The sequence below is a fragment of the Monodon monoceros genome, unplaced genomic scaffold, assembly GCF_005190385.1.
Source record: "Monodon monoceros isolate NGI ecotype Baffin Bay Population unplaced genomic scaffold, NGI_Narwhal_1 Super_Scaffold_18, whole genome shotgun sequence".
Classification (NCBI taxonomy): domain Eukaryota; kingdom Metazoa; phylum Chordata; class Mammalia; order Artiodactyla; family Monodontidae; genus Monodon; species Monodon monoceros.
In genome coordinates this window covers 86,906,332-86,926,769 of record NW_021703774.1, presented here as the reverse complement: position 1 = coordinate 86,926,769, position 20,438 = coordinate 86,906,332, and the positions used below count along the sequence as shown (strand labels likewise).

Here is a 20,438-nt window from a genome sequence, read left to right as displayed (position 1 = left end):
TTCTGCTTCACAAGACTTATCAAAATTTGTGATTATTTATGAAGTTATTTGTTTTATGTTTGTTTCTATCCATCTTATTCACTGTTATATTTAGCATCCAGAACAGGACCCGGCACATAGTAAGTGTTGAATAAAATAACTGTTGAATAAAACAATGAAGGAATGAGTAAGTAAATACAGTGAGGTCATAGGTAAGGAAGAGATGGTTCAAATACGTCCTACTCCATACTCTACACACCCTAAAATCAGTGCACCAAGCTGCCCCTGCTCCTGGAACAGGTGAAAGAGGAGAATGCTGCCATTTTCTCCCAATTCTGTTAGTTCTCAGGTAAACGGATCATCTCGAAATTTTAAAACTTTTACTTCTGAAATAATTCAGACTTAAATGTAGCAAGAATAGTACAAAGAATTCTTATATATTTTTTCACTCAAACTCCTCAAGTGTTAATATTTTACCATGTTTATCATCTCTATATTTTCCTCAACTATTTTAGAATATGTTGCAGACAATGCCCTTTATCTCTAAATATTTCAGTGTGTCTTTCCTAAAAACAAAGGCATTTTCTTCTCTTATATAATCACAGTACAATTATCAAAAACAAAAATTATTTAATCTAGAAACTTATTCAAAATGTGTTAATTGTTCCCTGTGTGTCCTTTATAGCAAAAAGCAAAAAAAAAAAAAAAAAATTCTGGTCCAGGATTCAACCTAGGGTCACATGTTGCATGTAGCTGTCATGTTTCTTTGGTCTCCTTCTCTTCAATTTGAAACAATTCTGCAGTCTTTCATGACATTGACATTTTTGAAGAGCATAGGCCAGTTATTTTGTAGAATGTCATTGAGTTTGGGTTTCTCTGATATTTCCTCATGATTAGATTCAAATTGTGCACCCTGGGGGGCAGGAATACCACAAAAGTGGTGTTACATCCTTCTCAGAGCATCACATTAGGAGGTGCATGATATCTAGTTGTCCCATTACTGGTGATGTTAACTTTGATCACTTTTAGGTGTTTCTATTTTCCCTCTTTAGTAATTAATAAGGTCTTGTGAGAAGACACTTTGAGATCATGTAAATATAGTGAAAACCAACATTTTTTTTAAACATTAGCCACCTCTGTGGTCCAACTAATTCTCCATTTACTTGGGAAAATGCTTAAGGTCTATTAATAGGTAATGAAACAGCTAATTGTGCAACTTTTCCAAGTGTAACGGCCTATTACCATTCTACCTTACCTCCTTCTCTCATGCATACAAAGAAAGAAACCTAGCATGCCGTTTTTAAAAGAACATAATAAAATATCTAATCTCATTCCTTATTCATCAGGTGAGAAAGCTGAGGCCCGGATAGGCTAAGTGACTTGCCTGGGGTCAGACGGCTACTGAGTAGCAGACCTGAAAATAATTAAGCGCTCACTGTACAGCAAGAAAGGCAAAAGTCAGTTCAGTGCCCTTCAAATACACAGGCCCTAGGGGTACACCCGCAGCAGTCTAAGGCACGTTTCCTGCGACCGTTTTTGGAAAGTAATGGGATTCTTACACAGATCCACAGAACCACGGAGCCACTGCAGTTTCTAGGGAAGCACAACGGCTCACTGATGTGCCTGACTGCTCTTTGTTCTCTTCCTTCCTCTCGTTATCTCTCTTGGAAACACTCAAGTCATTGCGGAGGCAAAAACAGTCTCACAGCCCTAGGAAAGAGCCTTGCTTACAACGGGCTCCTCACCTACAAATGCTACACGCTCCTTGCCCAATACTCTGGATGTCTGTTTCATTCTAATTAGTGTCTTTATATATGTTTTTTTTGTTGTTTTGTTTTTTTTGCGGTACGCGGGCCTCTCACTGTTGTGGCCTCTCCCGTTGTGGAGCACAGGCTCCGGACGCGCAGGCTCAGTGGCCATGGCTCGCGGGCCCAGCCGCTCCGCGGCATGTGGGGTCTTCCCGGACCGGGGCACGAACTCGTGTCCCCTGCATCGGCAGGCGGACTCTCAACCACTGCGCCACCAGGGAAGCCCTATATATGTTATTTTGCAATTGCACGAGGTAGGCCTGTCATAATCTTACCATATTTTACAAACTTGAGAAGAGTTTTTAATTCTCCCAAGAACATCCAAACCTAGACTAATACAGAAGCAAGCAGCCTCTTCTACGATGCCCTGGGACTTTCTTTTCCAAGGTGACTATATAGCATGTAGGAGAAAAATAATAATAAATCGCAGGTTTCAGGAGTTAGAACTCCAATCTCAACCTCCACCCAGAACACAGCGTGGTCCTAGGCTTTGGCTCGCCTGCTCTGCTTCCTCCATTACTTAGAAGCGATGAAGATGCCATGCCCTGTCCTGTATCCCAAGGTACTACTTCTTCATAAAAGTTATTCTGAGATGGTATTCAGCAGCACACCCAAAGCTGTGAACCAGAGGTAAGGACTCTAAAGACATCCTACACAGTCTTTCTATACAGAATATGCAGAGTTTCCTCTTTACCACTTCCTGAGAGACACGTGTGTAAAAACTGAAGCAGTGTTTTAATTAAGGGTTAACCTTTAATCAGGACTTGGTATAAAATAAGCAAGGGGTATTTTAAAAAATCATAAAAGCAAAGATGTAAATTGCTATGAGTTAAACCTAGTAATTCAACAATTAGAAATACAGGAAAATGCTTGCTGTGTTAGAGGAGTGACTAGGAGTAGTAGGAAAGCAGCAGCGGTGGTAGAAGTGGTAGGATCAGCAGCAGCTGGCTTTTATGGCGTGTTTACCATGTTACCAGCGCTCTGCTAAATGCGTTAATGTATAGCACCTCATTCCATGCTCAAAATCATCACAGTGTTCTCATCTCATACGAAACGTCAGCAACAAGTAAATAAAACACTGGGACAATGTACACCTGATCTAAGGTTATAATCCTGCTGAATAATCTTGGAGTGTAGACCATCAGGAAATTATTGCTGACTGACGTACCAGCACGTGCCCTCACTTCTTTCTGGTCACTTTAGGAGTGAGATCTTCCCTGATCATCCTATATAAAAATATCAAACTCCTAACCCAGACTTGCCAGAGCTGCCTCATTAAAATATAAGCTCCGTAAGGATAGGGACTCTGCTGAATCCCAATACGTAGAACAGCGCGTTTTCTGCGTTAGGTAATTATTATATGCTGAAGGAACGAGTAACTGAATGTAGCTTGCATGGACGCTCAAAATCGTGTTATTGGCCATGCTTTGAAAAAGAAAAAGAGCCTGTAATGCCATCCCTAGTGGCTAAACAAGTTTGAGCGCTGAATACTTGGTCAAACACTAGAAAAAAATTTTAGCTAGGCAGCTTCATTCGTAGTTGACCAATATTCTCTGAGCACCCACGTGTGCCAAGCACAGGAGTGCCTGAGAGTGACCACACAGTGAAATAGAGGGTTAAGAACCTTCCACTGACTGGGATACCGGCTCTCCCTGACTGCCAGTCCCTCTCACCCGGACTTTCTAAAACTAAGCAAACAACTCAGACAGGATTTTTAGTGTAACTGACCTCCTGGGCAACTTTATCTCCTGCTACTGGGAAGGCAAAGTAAAATAATTGAAAATTATACTTTTCGTGTAGGGAAAAATGTCATAACCCTGGTAGGCTTTTAAGAAGTTTGTAGAAAAAATTGTTTCTTAAGGGGAAGTTCCATTTTTTTTTTTTTAGAAGATGTTGGGGGTACGAGTTTATTAGTTAATTAATTTTTGCTGTGTTGCGCCTTCGTTTCTGTGAGAGGGCTTTCTCTAGTTGTGGCAAGAGGGGGCCACTCTTCCTTGCGGTGCGCGGGCCTCTCACTATCATGGCCTCTCTTGTTGCGGAGCACAGGCTCCAGACGCACAGGCTCAGTAGTTGTGGCTCACGGGCCTAGTTGCTCCGCGGCATGTGGAATCCTCCCAGACCAGGGCTCAAACCTGCGTTCCCCCACATTAGCAGGCAGATTCTCAACCGCTGCGCCACCAGGGAAGCCTGGGGAAGTTCCATTTTTGAATGAGCAAAACTTATGGCCTATATGAGCATCTAAGATAACTGGGTAAGAGTGGGCTAAAAACTGAAAGATAAATTTTAATGTGTTTACAGTTTCAACAAAAAGTGTGCTCTGACTACTTTCATTGCACAATCTTGTTCATTTATCACTGATCCTTGTGAAGAGAACAGCTATTAAGTTATTCAAATTGAAAAAAAAAATGTCAGTTGATGTGACAAATTACTTGTATATTTACTTTATGGAAATGTTATGAAATTTTACTGGTGGTGTTAGTGCCCTGAGCGTTGCTTCCCTTTCAGTTTCTGCTTTTAGGGAAAAAAAGTTATATTACATGATGCAAATTCTTTTTATTTCAAATACCTCTAGATATTCCTATTTTGCTTAGGCCAAACCTTCTGAGGGTAATAAAATTGTATTCCTTTCTCTTCTAAAAAAGTTTTATGAAATTAAAATAAGAGGATGAAATCACACTTTATTCATAGCATTTTTTCATCATAGTGTTCTCTACATGCTATATCTATTAACAGGAAGATTATATGACATTAAACGGTGACGAGAAAAACGTTTTTGAGTTGAACTCACACTCAAACTATAACATGCTTTCTGTTTGTGTGCTAATCTTTTGTGATTATTTGTGGCACAGTGCTCATTCTGAAAAGAAGTGGCTAATGTTTACTTTTAAATATTGGCATCAGAGGAAACATGCTTTTAGCTATTTCAAAGTTCCGAAAGTAATCATTGAAATAGAATCTATAAGAAGACTTGCAGTGCAAGGTTAGATGGGAGAACCGTGCACCAGCCTTGCTTAAATACTGTTAATCAAACAGGATTATGACCATAAACATGTATCAGTTAAAAAGCGTTTGGCTAATATAAAAGTCAGTGAAAAGTACAAAACTTACATATTAACATACCCTATATTTCTGATGGATTTAACACACACATGATTTTTAATTTGGCATGAAGAACTAAATCTAGGCATGTTCATAAACCTGTTGGTCCATGTGATTCTGCTTTGCTCCAGAAAAATTCCTTGTTAAATGCATCAGCATATTAATTGGTTCTATTCCAAAATCTGGAATGAAGATGTTTAATGTTATCATGCCTTCGATCCTTAAGTGACAGCAAATTGTATTCTAAATTACAATACTCACAGCTGTTGCCTGCTCTGTTACCCCTCTGTCCAGATGAATGCTCTGGCTCCTTGTATGGAAACTGCAGAGTTGTATCCAAGGTTCTGAATCCTTCTTTAAGAGAGTGATGCTTGTAGTACTCCACAAGTTCCTTTAGGAAAAAAGAATCAAACACATGAATTCCTTGACACGTAATTATATACAATAGAGGGATGATCAATTTAATGCTAAATTTTCCATAAGCCTATCTTAGTGTGAGTACATGATCATCTTCTCCCTGCAGCCTGGGGGTGCATGACACCTAACTAGTAATTGCTCTTGCTACCCAGGCCATTTATAATGTGAGTTACCCGCTCTTGCTGCCCAACATCTTGTAGTCTTCAGTCAGTTGTAGTAAGTAAAGAGAAGCCATACTAAACCTCAGTTTCAGAGTAGTAATTATTGTTCTTATTTATGGAATAACTCCCTTTATTTTTGTTTAGAAAGGCAACAGCTGTTTTATGAATATATAGCAATTTCTAGCTTCCTGCCTTTTCTTTCAACATAAGCAGAAAAACAAACTCAACCCTAAATGTACTCTTCCATGGTAAGCCAAAGTTGTTAAGCTACAAATGCTACTTACTTGACATTGTTTCTGGCTTATGAGGAAGTGTTAGTGCCCTTCTCATAGCTGTCACCTGGTACTTAATGTCATCTGGTACAATAATGTAGTTCTTTCCAATTTTCTCTTATACCTAATTTGCCCCAAATGCATCCAAGCCTAATATAATAACTACCCACCATCTTTCATACTAAAATTTCAGGAAATTTCTTTCGAGATGTTGGTTTCATAGGTTCTGCACAAATCTGAATCCCTCTACTTTAAACAGAAATTGAAAAATGATTAATTCATAATGGAAAAATGCATACTATCATTAGATGAGTACTATAGATGTTTCTTAGAAAAACCTGAAATGAAAATAAAAGCATAATCACTTTTAATCTAATTATTCAGTGCTTCTACTACAGCACTATTGTTTAAAACAAACAGTATAAAAGCAACTCATTTCTTTAAAAAGCCACACTGTTGTCAATTCAGTATCTCCATTCAATGGGTATGTTCAAAGTTCCCAAAACAAATCAGTCAGGCCAAAAATCACCCAAAAGAAGAGAAAGAGGATCATCAATGATTTATTTATTATTTTTGACCAAACTCGGATGAGTTGTGGAATGCATCGTGCGGGGAGTTACAGGGGTCACAGAGATTTTGAAGATAAGGTTCCTAGGTGTCCTCACCCTTGAAGGAAAGTGAAGGATTATGGGAGTTCAAAGGCAAGAAAGAGAGCTTCCTTTTCTGAGTCCAGTGGGGAGGATGAGGGAAGAGTTCATGATGGAGGTAGCTTGGCTTAAATTGAAGAACAGGTAAAATTTCAAAAGCCAGGAAGGAGGGAAGGATTATTTTTAAGTAGAGCAGTCAGGCTGAGAACAGACACAAACATAACAAAGACCACGTTCATAAACTAAAAGGAGCCTGGTTTGGCTAAAGTACTGGATGACGCAAATGGAGATTCTTCACCTTTCACATCTGGGGATAATAAACCATTTCACAAGCTATAGCAAAGAATGTATAAAGTGCCTGGTACGTGTGAATAATCATGAGAGTTACCATGATCCCATGTGCCAGGCCTTTTATATAGTTTCTTACAATCTTCAAACAAGAAACAAGAGATGGGCCTTTTCCCCCTGATGCTCAAGGCTCAGTGAGATTAATCAGCTTTGGGCAAGTTTGTATAACTGGTGTCTGGCTCCAAAGTTTATGCTCTGAACTACATCATATTATTAGCAAATAGTACCTGGCAAATGTAAATATGCAAAAAGTGAAGCAAAGGGAAGGAGCATTTTCTAAGTATCTATGGTACACCAGGAATTTGTTCTCTGAGACCCAAGATGCTGTGGTTTGACACTTAAAAATATTTTTTTCTTCCATCCTTTCTTCCTTGCTTGGGCCCAGATTATGGGTGCCCTTGATGAAGCAAAGGAATGTGGAACCTGGCCAACTTAAAAAAAAAAAAAAAAGTTAAAATATCAGAAGATTATATCCTCAAAATGACTTCACTGATCAGAATATGGCATTTATATTATGGTGATTTTAGCATGGCTCGCAAAGGCAATGTCTGGAATTAAATTCTACTTAGAGACCAATATTATCATTTAATTTCTTTAAATGCAAAATTTTGTAAGGTCTCTGGAAGAACGGTACACTTTATTATCATTTGCATCAGCAAGACAATATATATATATAAAACAGTTCTCTTAGTCTTCTCATTTAAACTGAATGAAATGTGTTCTTTTCTTTAGCAAAAATGTGAAAATCAACCTGAGAGTAATTATAAGCCAATAACTTTGAACTTCAGTGTAATTTTGTTATAAGTAATATGAATTTTATGCATGATATCATGAATTAGTATGAATTAAGGTTTATGTGAAGTTGGCTAGAGACTACAGAATTATCATTACTGAAAAGGACTTGGTCATCATTTAATACCTACCCACCTCCAAATTTTATGGAAGAAAAAAATGACTTTTCCAAGGCCTAGGGTCATGTGGCTTGGTAAGCTGTAAAACACTTTTTTATCACTTCACTGAGCATGGAAGATATTTTAGTTCCATTTTTACAGTCTTATGAGGGTAAATCTCCCTACATCTTTCTAACTGGGTAGAATTAAATAGTGCCATGGTGGATCTCTTCCAACTTATGCCTTTCAGTATTTTAGTCTAATCCACCTCTGCTTTAGCAATCATTGACCTTCAAGTACTACAAGTAAATAAGAAGACTCTAAACAAAAGAAATTGCTAAGCTTTCCTTATCTCACACTGACACAGCGGTGTCAACAATTCAGGTCTCTCTGAAAAATAATGAGTGAGAGCCAGTCATTCCAATTACCAAGGAAACAGGCAGTGGAGATGATTTATAAACAGCATTTGGATGTGGACTGTCTGGCATACATGAAAATTAGAACAAAATTAATGCCTTGTAATCTGGATACAGAAATTCATTTAGAATTTGGATTTAATGACTAAGAAAAACAAAGATTTTGATTAACCAAGCCATTGAAACCAGAGGGAAAAGGTTAGGTCATAACCACCTGAGGCCAATCTTCTTTTCGAGAAACTGACTAATTTAAAACAAATTCTGGATTTCGTTTTCATTTTACATCCTTTCCAAATTAAATTTAATTCCAGGCCCTAATGAGTGTCATTAGGTAGATGAATATAACTTTACCAGCCATGATGGGAAGATACTGAACTAAAGAAAATGCATAGACTGTTATGTACTTATAATGGGAACTGTGTTATTTGACACCAACACGATAAAATGTAACCTCCTTGAGGTTGCATGATGCAGGTTCAGAGAAGCTCCTACGTTCCCAAGGTGCCTATCAACCTTCTCTCTTCTTCCAGAGGGGCTAGTTACTGAGATAGGAGCCATTCCTTCTGATCAGGTATCCATGTGGCATTTCCCAGTGGAGGGTCAAAGGACAGCAATATTGTGAGGTTCTCAGTACACAGAGATCTACTAATTTGAAAGCTGTTTTGAACAGTTGAGTCCTTTTTGAATTGTGCAAAAACACAGTAACTTCACATAGTGAGGACTCAATATAAATTTGTTCAACAAATGAACAGAAACAAAGAGGAGGAAGTAGGTCCGGACAACTTCAACACTCTCTTCAGCAATGTTTACAGTGATTTTGTAAGAGCTGACAGAAGTATTCATCTAAGGCTGAGATTTTTCAGCTCCTTGTCTGTCATGTCCTTTTGCTGAAGTTTTTTTTTTTTTCCATTGTAGTTTTGCAGTTAATTCTTAATCCCCTCCCTTTAACCCTCTGCACTATGTACTTCCTTACAAAAGATCCCCAGATATGGAGGAAAAAACATGCCTGTGTCTCTTGCAGTGGCATTTCTGATGTCTTACACATAGCGTATAAGGGGAGCTTATTTTAGCTCTGTGACAACTACTTTTAATTCCCTTTCCAGAACATCATTGCAGAAACTTTTACTGCTCTCTGGTCCAAGTTATTTGAATTCTGGGTCTTTATTGCTTATACTATAATAACAGCTTTACATGCAGATAGGAACTTGAGGATCTGTGTCCACTAATCCAGGTCATGCAGTATTTACTGGCTTTTCACATCTGACCTTAGAGGATGAGGAACTTTCTTGAGCTGAATCCAGGTGACAAAGAGCTGAATTGATTGGCCCTCTCCAGTGACTATTCCTTTCATCCTCTTTGCTTATCTCCTGTGATGGAAGTCCCTTTTGTTGCTTTCAAAGTCATCAAGGCTGGTAGTCAGCTTTGGCCCTACAGCATTTTTTTTTTTTAAAGTCTCATATTAACTATAATACCACGGAGAAGCTTCATTACCAACCACCCTAATTTCTTCAGGTGAGTCAAGCTGGTGTGTCTTGCAGCGATGTGGAGACTCCCCGTTCACGCTTTTATCATGTCTCGGCTGGGGCTGTTACTCATTATTTGTGCATCCACTTGCTACCTCCCTGCTAGGTTTTCCTTTAGGGAAGAACCTCCTCAGGTCCAGTTTTCTCTGTGCACAGCCTGCTTGTTCCAGCAGAACATAACTCACTGCCAGCAGGGAGGATACCTGGATCTTGGTTGCCAACTTGACAGGGTTTACATTTTCCAGGACACAGTCTTGCTACCCATCCTTAGCTTTTGAATTGGGAATGCGATATTTATGTCCAGAGAGGTTTTCTTATTTTTCTTTCAACTCAAGATGCTTCAATTTCTTTAAAACGCTGATTCCTGTCTTGAAGCAGTTCTAAATTTTTAGATAAGGCTTTCAAGCTGGCTTATTTTGTAAGGCTCTCTTACGCTCAGTTTTAACTTTAATGTTAACATCTGCAAAGTGCTTTGAGATGTTTTCTGCAAATCTGCAAAGTGCTTTGAGATGTTTTCTGGAACAATGCAGTGTGTATCATTTGACTGATGGTTCAATCAATGAGTGGTCCTTCCCAATGTTACTCAAGGTACTTAGCAGGGTGCTACAAATGCATCTTATGTCCTATCTCCAAATTCTTCATTATCTCAAGAAACGCTTGCAAACTTGAGAAACAGACTTGAGATCATTTTTCATGAAATAAGAACTTGTCAATGCACAAGCATTGACAGTAAATGCACAAGCATTGACAGTAAATACACATGTGCACAAGCAATGCACATGTAATGACATACTGATATATGTATTGTTGATATGACATATACTATTCTTGTATGCTAAGTTACACTTTTAAAAATCATCAGAATTAATAATCTTTATTTATTTGAAACAACTTGGTAACAACATACTGTTCAATTTAAATGTAAAATTCCTATGAAATATCACTGTCATGTGGTAAAAATGCCACCTTGTTAATGTTTAATTGTCCAAGGTAATGAAGGAGAGCTGTAGTACAGGTCAGCTAAAATAGCAGAAAATACAAAAAGGTTTTCCATTTGACAGCATGTTTTGCATGAAATGAACCTAAATGTGAGCGGTATTTTACCAATTACAACTTTTTAATGTTATAATTTAAAATATCTTCCTCTGCCTAAATGAAGAGATAGAGGCAGAGGAAGAAAGAAGCATGTTAAAACTCTGCTGTGTGTCATTCAAACAACGTAAAACACAAGTAACTGAAAGTTGATTGTTTTGAACGTGTCTGTGGCTCTAAGAATCTTCTAGTGTGGACTCTGAAATATTATCTAAAACTTGTAAACTTAGTTTACAATGAAAAATATGTCTAGGGCAATATAAAACTTAACTAGAATTCTTACAATTAAAATTTTCAGGATTCTGCTGCATAATTATGGTATGATTCTCTTTAAACAATGTTTCAGTGAGCAAATACTCCAAGAAACTAGAATTAAACTAATAGGAGAAAAATAAGGACCACAGATTGAAAAGAACTAATCAATGCTTACCATTAAGCTTTTAAACTTTCTATTTTCTGCAATGTGAAAAAAGCCATCTCTTGTTAAAATCTTGATGTGCTTTGCTTCATTATTGTACCTGTGGGCAATGAATAACTTATGAATATAAATGTGTTTTTAATCAGTAGAAATCAATAATTACCAGAGGGCATGCCCCAATAACATTATAGGAATTAATTCTGAAGACAAAATATATACCTATGCCAATACACTGGTGACAGCTAATTAACAAAATATATTCACTAGATTGGTTGAAGATACAACCAATATTTGAAGTGAGACGGCGGGGGGGTTGGGTTAGATTTGATCAATCACTATGCCCAATTTATTTATAAGATCAATGTGGGAATATGGAAAAACAAAATAAAATCTAGTAATTTATAATTCTTAGGATTTACTAGAAACATACACATATCAAGTACAATGTTTTGAAAGAAATGTAGTATGCCAATTAGCAGCCTATAACACAATACCATTTTTTCTAACAGATATTTTCAAGTATTAATGAACTGTCTGGAGAGATGATACATTATTTCTGCTGCAATTAGAACCTTGGTTTTCAGCTTCAGTGTTATATATGTCAGATGATCTATGCAATTACAAAAACAGGAAAGCTATTTCTGTAAAAAGTACTTGTCCCACTTACTTAATGCTAATTGCATATTCTCCTGACTCTTTGGTCCTGTGCCTCACAAGGTAAGTACTATTTACCCTGTTAATAAGTTCAGTCTCTGCCTGCAATCTTTCCATTGCTCCAGCATACCTGTAAGAAACAAAGATGCAGAAAATTTGGGTAATGTACCTGGAAAAGAACAGAGGCTAAAAATATGTATCTGTTAGGATTTTAATGTAGTGGCAGATCTGAACTGTTTTTACTTCTGTACTAATTATAGTACTTCAAAAAAATAATGCAGAAAAAAGTCCTTTAGATACGTCCAAACACAAATGCTCTACAAAGATTACAACAGTGAAGTGAATATTGCCTAACATACACTAAATATTTATCAAATAAATAAATGGGACAAAGAAAAGAATTAATAGGTATCGGGTTAGAGAGAGAATTATGGGGAATTTAAGGACAAGAAGGAAAAAGACTTGTAGGGAAGTGTTGCCCTGCCTAAGACACACACAGATGTACATACACGTATACACACATACACGCACTCCTCCAAAATTTCACCTTTTCTAGGTAAAACAGTATGAAACAAAATTTCCTTTGAGTATTGTAAGAAAATTCAAAAACAATTTAAATTATTTTAAAATAATTATTTTTTGGATATAAGATTAATTCTTGTAGTCCACAATTTTGATAACCAATTTTCTTAAGAAACTGGTAGTAATGAATAAAATTTTTAAAAGGTAGATATTTTCAAAACCAGAATTCAATTCTTCCTGAACTATACTGGTCTTAAGCATACCCAGATCCCATAACAATAATAATAAAAGGCCCAAATTCAATGTTAAAATATTCTTTAATGACCCTTCGCATCAAATACAGGTTTAGCATTTATTGACAAAATATATCAGATTATGGGTAATAAAAGTTAAAGGAAAAACTTTTATGTTGAGATCAGCTATCTTTCAAATCAATATTCTAGAAAATTTTCTGATTCACATATGGACTCATGTAACCCAGTGTAAATACCCACATCTAATCTATGCTATATATTGGGTTGGCCAAAATGTTTGTTCAGTTAGTGAATACGTTCAATAAAATTCTTTGTGAAAATGAAAAATGTTTTATTTTTATTTAAAACCAAATGAACTTTTTGACCAATCCAATATTTAAAATACACATGGTAGGCATTTGACAAGTTTGTAAAGGGAGGAGGACATGTGAGGTTTCCACCAAGTACAGAAGAAAAGCTAAGGGCATTTTATGTAGATGGTACCTTGGGTTAAAGTTAGGATAACCACTTATTACTTATTACTACCTAGTATAATCTGACTCACATCTTCCTCTTAAATCTTATCTCTAACAAACCCCTTCTTTACTAGTCTCCAGGCTTCTTTCAGGTTCAAGAATTCTTAGAGTTTTGCATAGACTATATTCCTGTGTTGGAAAACTCTCGCCCTCTGTCAACCCACATTGCTTCTCATCCTTCAGGTTTAGAGAGTCTTTTCTGACCATTCCAGCTAAAGAACACTGTCCTGTATCTGGCACTCTCCACTCCATTATTCTCATTACAGTATCCCTAATTTCCTTCATAGCATTTATGGCAATTAGCATATAGCATAAGCATTTTTATCAGAGTAACACATGAACATAATTTTTAAAAGTCAAGTCATACTATAAAGCTATAATGAAAAAGCAGCACTACCCCATCTTATCAGATTCTACCTCAAGTCCCATTTCAAGTATTTCACCTATTTTTCCTTGTTATTTTTTAATATCTACTTGAATATTTTTAAATAACATGATTAAAGTACAATTTATCAATTTTATTTTTAATTTATTTATTTTTTTTTTGGCGGTACGCGGGCCTCTCACTGTTGTGGCCTCTCCCATTGCGGAGCACAGGCTCCGGACGCGCAGGCTCAGCGGCCATGGCCCAGGGGCCCAGCTGCTCCACAGGATGTGGGATCTTCCCAGACCGGGGCACGAACCCGTATCCCCTGCATCGGCAGGCGGACTCTCAACCAGATTCAGTTAAACATATACATATATTCATTCTTTTTTGGATTCTTTTCTCTTATAGGTTATCATAGAATATGGAGTAGAGTTCCCTGTCCTATACAGTATGTCCTTGTTGGTTATCTATCTTATATATAGTAGTGTGTGAATGTTCATCCCAAGTTCCTGATTTATCCCTCCCCACAACGTTTCCCCTTTGGTAACTGTAAGTTAGTTTTCAATATCCCAAAGTCCATTTCTGTTTTGTAAATAAATTTATTTGTATCATTGTTTAAAATTAGATTCCAGGGCTACCCTGGTGGCGCAGTGGTTGAGAGCCTGCCTGCCGATATCATGGCAGGCAGTGATATCATGTCTTTATATGACTTACTTCACTTAGTATGACAATCTCTAGGTCCATGCATGTTGCTGCAAAAGGCATTGTTTCATTTTTTTATGGCTGAGTAATATTTTCCATTGTCTGTATGTACCACATCTTCTTTACCCATTCCTCTGTCCCTAGACATTTAGGTTGCTTCCATGTCTTGGCTATTGTAGATAGTGCTGCAATGAACATTAGGGAAGCATGTATCCTTTCAAACCATGTTTTCTCTGGATATGTGCCCAGGAATGGGATTGCTGGATCATATGGTAGTTCTATTTTTAGTTATTTAAGGAAACTCCATACTGTTTTCCATAGTGGTAGTGCCAATTTACATTCCATCAATAGTGTAGGAGGGTTCACATTTCTCCACACCCCCTCCAGCTTTTATTGTTTGTGGACTTTTTGACCAGTGTGAGGTGATACCTCATTGGAGTTTTGGTTAGCATTTCTCTGATAATTAGTGATGTTGAGCATCTTTTCATATGCCTTTTGGCCAACTGTATGTCTTCTTTGGAGAAATGTTTATTTAGGTCTTCTGCCCATTTTTCGATTGGGACTTTTTGTTTGTTTGTTTTTTTTTGACGTAGAGCTGCTTGAGCTGTTTACATATTTTGGAGATTAATCCCTTGTCGGTCACTTTGTTTGCAAATATTTTCTCCCATTCTGTGGGTTGTCGTTTTGGTTTTTTTTAATGGTTTCCTTTCCTGTGCAGAAGCTTTTAAGTTTAATTAGGTCCCATTTGTTTATTTTCGCTTTTATTTTCATTACTCTAGGAGGTGAATCCAAAAAGATATTGCTGAGATTTATGTCAGAGTGTTCTGCCTATGTTTTCCTCTAAGAGTTTGATAGTGTCTGGGCTTACATTTAGGTCCTTAATCCATTTTGAGTTTATTTTTGTGTATGGTATTAGAGAATGTTCTAATTTCATTCTTTTACATGTAGCTGTCCAGTTTTCCCAGCATCACTTACTGAAGAGACTGTCTTATCTCCATTGTACGTTCTTCCCTTCTTTGTCATAGATTAAAAAAATTTTTTTTTCTAAATTTTTTGGTTGCACTGTGCAACATGTGGGATCTTAGTTCCCTGACCAGAGATCAAACCTATGCTCCTTGCAGTGAAAGCATGGTGTCTTACCCACTGGACTTCCAGGGAAATTCCTCCTTTGTCATAGATTAATTGACCATAGGTCTGTGGGTTTATTTCTGGGCTTTCAATCCTGTTCCATTGATCTATATTTCTGTTTATGTGCCAGTACCATACTGTTTTGATGATTGTAGATTTGTAGTATAGTCTGAAGTCGGGGAGTCTGATTCCTCCAGCTCCGTTTTTCTTTCTCAGGATTGCTTTGGCTATTTGGGGCCTTTTGTGTTCCCACACAAATTGTAAAATTTTTTGTTCTAATTCTGTGAAAAATGCCATTGGTAATTTGATAGAGATTGCATTGAATCTGCAGATTGCCTTTGGTAGTACAGTCATTTTGACAACATTGATTCTTCCCATCCAAGAACATGGTAAATGTTTCCATCTGTTTGTGTCATCTACGATTTTTTTCATCAGCATCATAGTTTTTGAAGTACAAGTCTTTTACCTCCTTTGGTAGGTTTATTCCTGGGTATTTTATCCTTTTTCATGTGATGGTAAATGGGATTGTTTCTTTAATTTCTCTTTCTTATCTTTCGTTGTTAGTATATAGAAATGCAAGAGATTTCTGTGTATTAACTTTGTATCCTGAAACTTTTTTTCAAACCATGTTTTTCTCCGGATCTACTCCCAGTAGTGGGATTGTTGGATCATATGGTAGCTCTATTTTTAGTTTTTTAAGGAACCTCCATACTGTTCTCTATAGTGGCTGTACCAATTTACATTCCCACCAACAGTGTAGGAGGGTTCCCTTTTCTCCACACCCTCTCCAGCATTTATTGTTTGTAGACTTTTCGATGTTGCCCATAATGACTGGTGTGAGGTGATATATCATTGTAGTTTTGATTTGCATTTCTCTAATAATTAGTGATGTTGAGCATCTTTTCATGTACCTCTTGGCCATCTTTATCTCTTCTTTGAAGAAATGACTATTTAGGTCCCACTTTCTGGAGAGCTTTTATCATAAATGGGTGTTGAATTTTGTCAAAAGCTTTTCCTGTATCTACTGAGATGATCATATGGTTTTTATTCTTCAATTTGTTGATGTGGTGCATCACACTGATTGATTTGCAAATACTGAAAATTCCTTGCATCCCTGGGATAAATCTCACTTGATTACAGTGTATGATCGCATTTAATATATTGTTGGTTTCAGATTGCTAGTATTTTGTTGAGGATTTTTGTGTCTATGTTCATCAGTGATATTGGCCTGTAATTTTTTTTTGTGGTATCTTTGTCTGATTTTGGTATTGGGGTGATGCTGGCCTCATAGAATGCATTTGGGAGTGTTCCATCCTCTGTGACTTTCTGGAAGAGTGTGAGAAGTATAGGTGTTAACTCTTCTCTAAACGTTTGATAGAATTTGCCTGTGCAGCAATCTTGTTCTGGACTTTTGTTTGCTGGGAGTCTTTTAATCAGTTTCAATTTCTTTTCATGTTTTCTATTTCTTCCTGGTTCAGTCTTGGGAGATTGTACCTTTCTGAGAATTTGTCCATTTCTTCTAGGTTGTCCATGTTATTGGCATGTAGTTGCTTGTAGTACTCTCTTATGATCCTTTGTATTTCTGTGGTGTCAGTTGTAACTTCTTTTTCATTTCTAATTGTATTGATTTGAGCCCTCTCCCTCTTTTTCTTGATGAGTCTGGCTAAAGTTTTGTCAATTTTGTTTATCTTTTCAAAGAACCAGCTTACAGTTTCATTTATCTTTTCTATTTTCTTCATCTCTATTTCATTTATTTCTGCTCAGATCTTTATGATTTCTTTCATTCTATTAACTTTGGGTTTTGTTTGTTCTTCTCTCTCTAGTTGCTCTAGGTGTAAGCTTAGGGTGTTTCTTTGAGATTTTTCTTCTTTCCTGAGGTAAGACTGTATATCTATAAACTTCCCTCTTAGAACTGCTTTTGCTGTGTCCCATAGGTTTTGGATCATCGTGCTTTCACTTTTATCTGTCTCTAGGTATCTTTTGATTTCCTCTTTGATTTCTTCAGTGATCCATTGGTTGTTTAGTAGCATATTGTTTAGCTTCTACGTGTTTGTGTTTTTTTTTACAGTTTTTTTCCTTGTAGTTGATTTCTAATCTCATAGCGTTGTGGTTGGAAAAGATGCTTGATGTGATTTCAATTTTCTTAAATTTACTGAGGCTCGCTTTGTGGCCCAGCAGGTGATCAGTCCTGGAGAATGTTCCATGTGCACTTGAGAAGAATGTGTATTCTGCTGCTTTTGGGTGGAATGCTCTGTAAATATCAATTAAGTCCACCTGGTCTAATATGTCATTTAATGCCTGTGTTTCCTTATTGGTTTTCTGTCTGGATGATCTGTCCATTGATGAAAGCGGGGTGTTAAAGTCCCCCACTATTACTGTGTTATTGTCAGTTTCTCCTTTTATGGCTGTTAGTATTTGCTTCATATATTGAGGTGCTCCTATGTTGGGTGCATGTATATTTACAATTGTTATATCTTCTTCTTGGATTGATCCCTTGATCATTATGTAGTGCCCTTCTCTGTTTCTTGTAATAGTCTTTATTTTAAAGTCTATTTTGTCTGACATGGGTATTGTTACTCCAGCTTTCTTTTCATTTCCATTCGCATGGAATAGAATTTTTTACATACCTTACTTTCAGTCAGTATGTGTCCCTAGATCTGTAGCATTGCTACTGCATCTTTCTTTTTGTTTTCATTTGCATGGATATATCTTTTTCCATTTTCTCACTTCAGTCTGTATGTGTCCCTAGATCAGAAGTGGGTCTCTTGTAGACACCATATATAAGGGTCTTGTTTTTGTATCCATTCAGCTAGTCTGTGTCTTTTGACTGTTGCATTTAATCTGTTTATGTTTAAGATAATTATCAATATGTATGTTCTTATTGCCATTTTGGTAATTGTTTTGGATTTGTTTTTGTTGGTGTTTTTTCTTCCCTTCCTCTTTTGTTCTCTTGTGATTTGATGACCAAATTTAGTATTGTGTTTGGATTCCTTTTTCTTTTTTTGTGTGTGTATCTATTGTAGATTTTTGGTTTGCAGCTACCATGAGGTTTTGATATAGCAGTCTATATATACACAAGATTGTTTTAAGTTGTTGGTCTTTTAATTTCAAATGCATTTTCAGTATTCTGCATTTGTGCTCTCCTCCACTCACAGTTGCTGGTTTTGATATCATATTTGTGTGGAAATGATTTCCTACCTTTACTGTATGTTTGCCTTTACTGATGAGATTTTACATTTGTAATTTTCTTGATTCTAGTTGTGGCCTCTTCTGCCTAGAGAAGTTCCTTTGGCATTTGTTGCAAAGCTGGTCTGGTAGTGCTGAGTTCTCTTGGCTTTTGCTTGTATGTAAAACTCTTGATTTCTCTGTCAAATCTGAATGAAAGCCTTGCTGGGTAGAATATTCTTGGTTGTAGGTTCTTCCCTTTTATCACTTTAAATATATCATGAAACTCCCTTCTGGCCTGCAGAGTTTCTGCTGAAAACTCAGCTGATAACCATATGGGAGTTCCCTTGTATGTTATTTGTTGCTCTTCCTTAGTTGCTGTTAATATTTTTTTCTCTATCTTTAATTTTCATCAATTTGATTACTATGTGGCTTGGTGTGTTCCTCCTTGGGTTTATACTGCCTGGGACTCTTTGTGCTTCCTGGACTTGGGTGACTGTTTCCTTTCCCATGTTAAGGAAGTTTTCAGCTATTATCTCTTCAAATATTTTCTCAGATCCTTTCTCTTCTCTCCTTCTGGGACCCCTATAGTGTGAATGTTGGTGTATTTAATGTTGTCCCTAAGGTCTTGTAGACTGTCCTCATTTATTTTCATACTTTTTTCTTTATTCTGTTCCATGGCAATGATTTCCACCATTCTGTCTTCCAGGTCACTTATCCATTCTTCCGCCTCAGTTATTCTGCTACCGATTCCTTCTAGTTTATTTTTTCATTTCAGTTATTGTATTGTTCATCTGTTTGTTCTTTAGTTCTTCTAGGTCTTTATTAAGAATTTCTTGTATCTTCTCAATCTGTGCCTCCATTCTTTTTCCAAGCTCTTGGATCATCTTTACTATCATCACTCTGAATTCTTTTTCAGGTGGATTGTCTATTTCCACTTTACTTAGTTCTTCTGGGATTTTATCTTGTTCCTTCATCTGGGACATATTCCTCTGCGGTCTCATTTTGTCTAACTTTCTGTGATTGTGGTTTCTGTTCTGCAGTCTGCAGGGTTGTAGTTCTTCTGCTGTCTGCCCTCTGGTGGATGAGGCTGTCTAAGAGGCTTGTGTGGGCTTCCTGGTGGGAGGGACTGGTACGTGCCTTCTGGTGGGGGGAGCTGGGTCTTCTCCCTTTGGTGGGCAGGACCATGTCAGGGCGTGTGTTTACTGGGCAGCTGTTTATTCAGGAAGACTTTAAGCAGCTTGTCTGCTAATGGATGGGGCTGTGTTCCCGCCCTGTTGGTTGTTTGGCCTGAGGTATCCCAGCACTGGAGACTACAGATTGTTGGGTGGGGCCAGGTCTTGGTGAGATAATGGCGGCCTTCAAGAGGGCTCATGCCAATGAGTTTGTCAAACCAGTGTCCTTGTCCCTACAGTGAGCCAGAGCCACCCCTGCCTTCACAGGAGACCCTCTAATACTAGCAGGTAAGCCTGGCTCAGTCTCTTATGAGGTTACTTTTTTCCCTGGGTCCTGGTGCACATGAGATCCTGTGTGCACTCACCAAGAGTGGGGTTTCTGTTTCCCCCAGTCCTGTGGAACTGCTGTGATCAAATCCTGCTGGCCTTCAAAGACAGATTCTCTGGGGGCTCCCTCTCCTGTTGCCACACCTCCAAGCTGGGGAGCCTAATGTGGGGCTCAGAACTTTCACTCTTGTGGGAGAACTTCTGCGGTATAATTGTCTTCCAGTTAGTGAGTTGGCCACCTGGTGTGTATGGATTTGATTTTATTGTGATTGTGCCCTTCCTACTGTCTTGTTGTGGCTTCTTCTTTGTCTTTGGATGTAGAATATCTTTTTTGGTAGGTTCCAGCATTTTTTTGTTGGTGGTTTTTCAGTCGTTAGTTGTGATTCTGGTGTTTCCATAAGAAGGGGTGAGCATGTGTCCTTCTACCCTGCCATCTTGTCTCCTCTCATTATACATCTCCCATGAGGTTTTGATGTAGCAGTCTATATATATACAAGATTGTTTTAAGTTGTTGATCTCTTAATTTTAAATGCATTTCCAATATCCTGCATTTGTACTC

The 20,438-nt window shown here is 37.5% G+C and overlaps 1 protein-coding gene across 2 annotated transcripts in view; it reads right to left on the bottom strand.

Annotated features, from left to right (window-relative positions):
• VAV3 (vav guanine nucleotide exchange factor 3) overlaps positions 1–20,438 on the bottom strand; it is a 398,245-nt gene that overhangs the window by 17,391 nt on the left and 360,416 nt on the right. For both annotated transcript variants that reach the window (XM_029227383.1, XM_029227384.1), the window contains exons 23-25: positions 11,738–11,854; positions 11,083–11,170; positions 5,148–5,277 (exon numbers count right to left, since the gene is read on the bottom strand). In XM_029227383.1, coding sequence (XP_029083216.1) covers positions 5,148–5,277; positions 11,083–11,170; positions 11,738–11,854 — 335 coding nt within the window. The remainder of the gene's footprint in view (positions 1–5,147; positions 5,278–11,082; positions 11,171–11,737; positions 11,855–20,438) is intronic.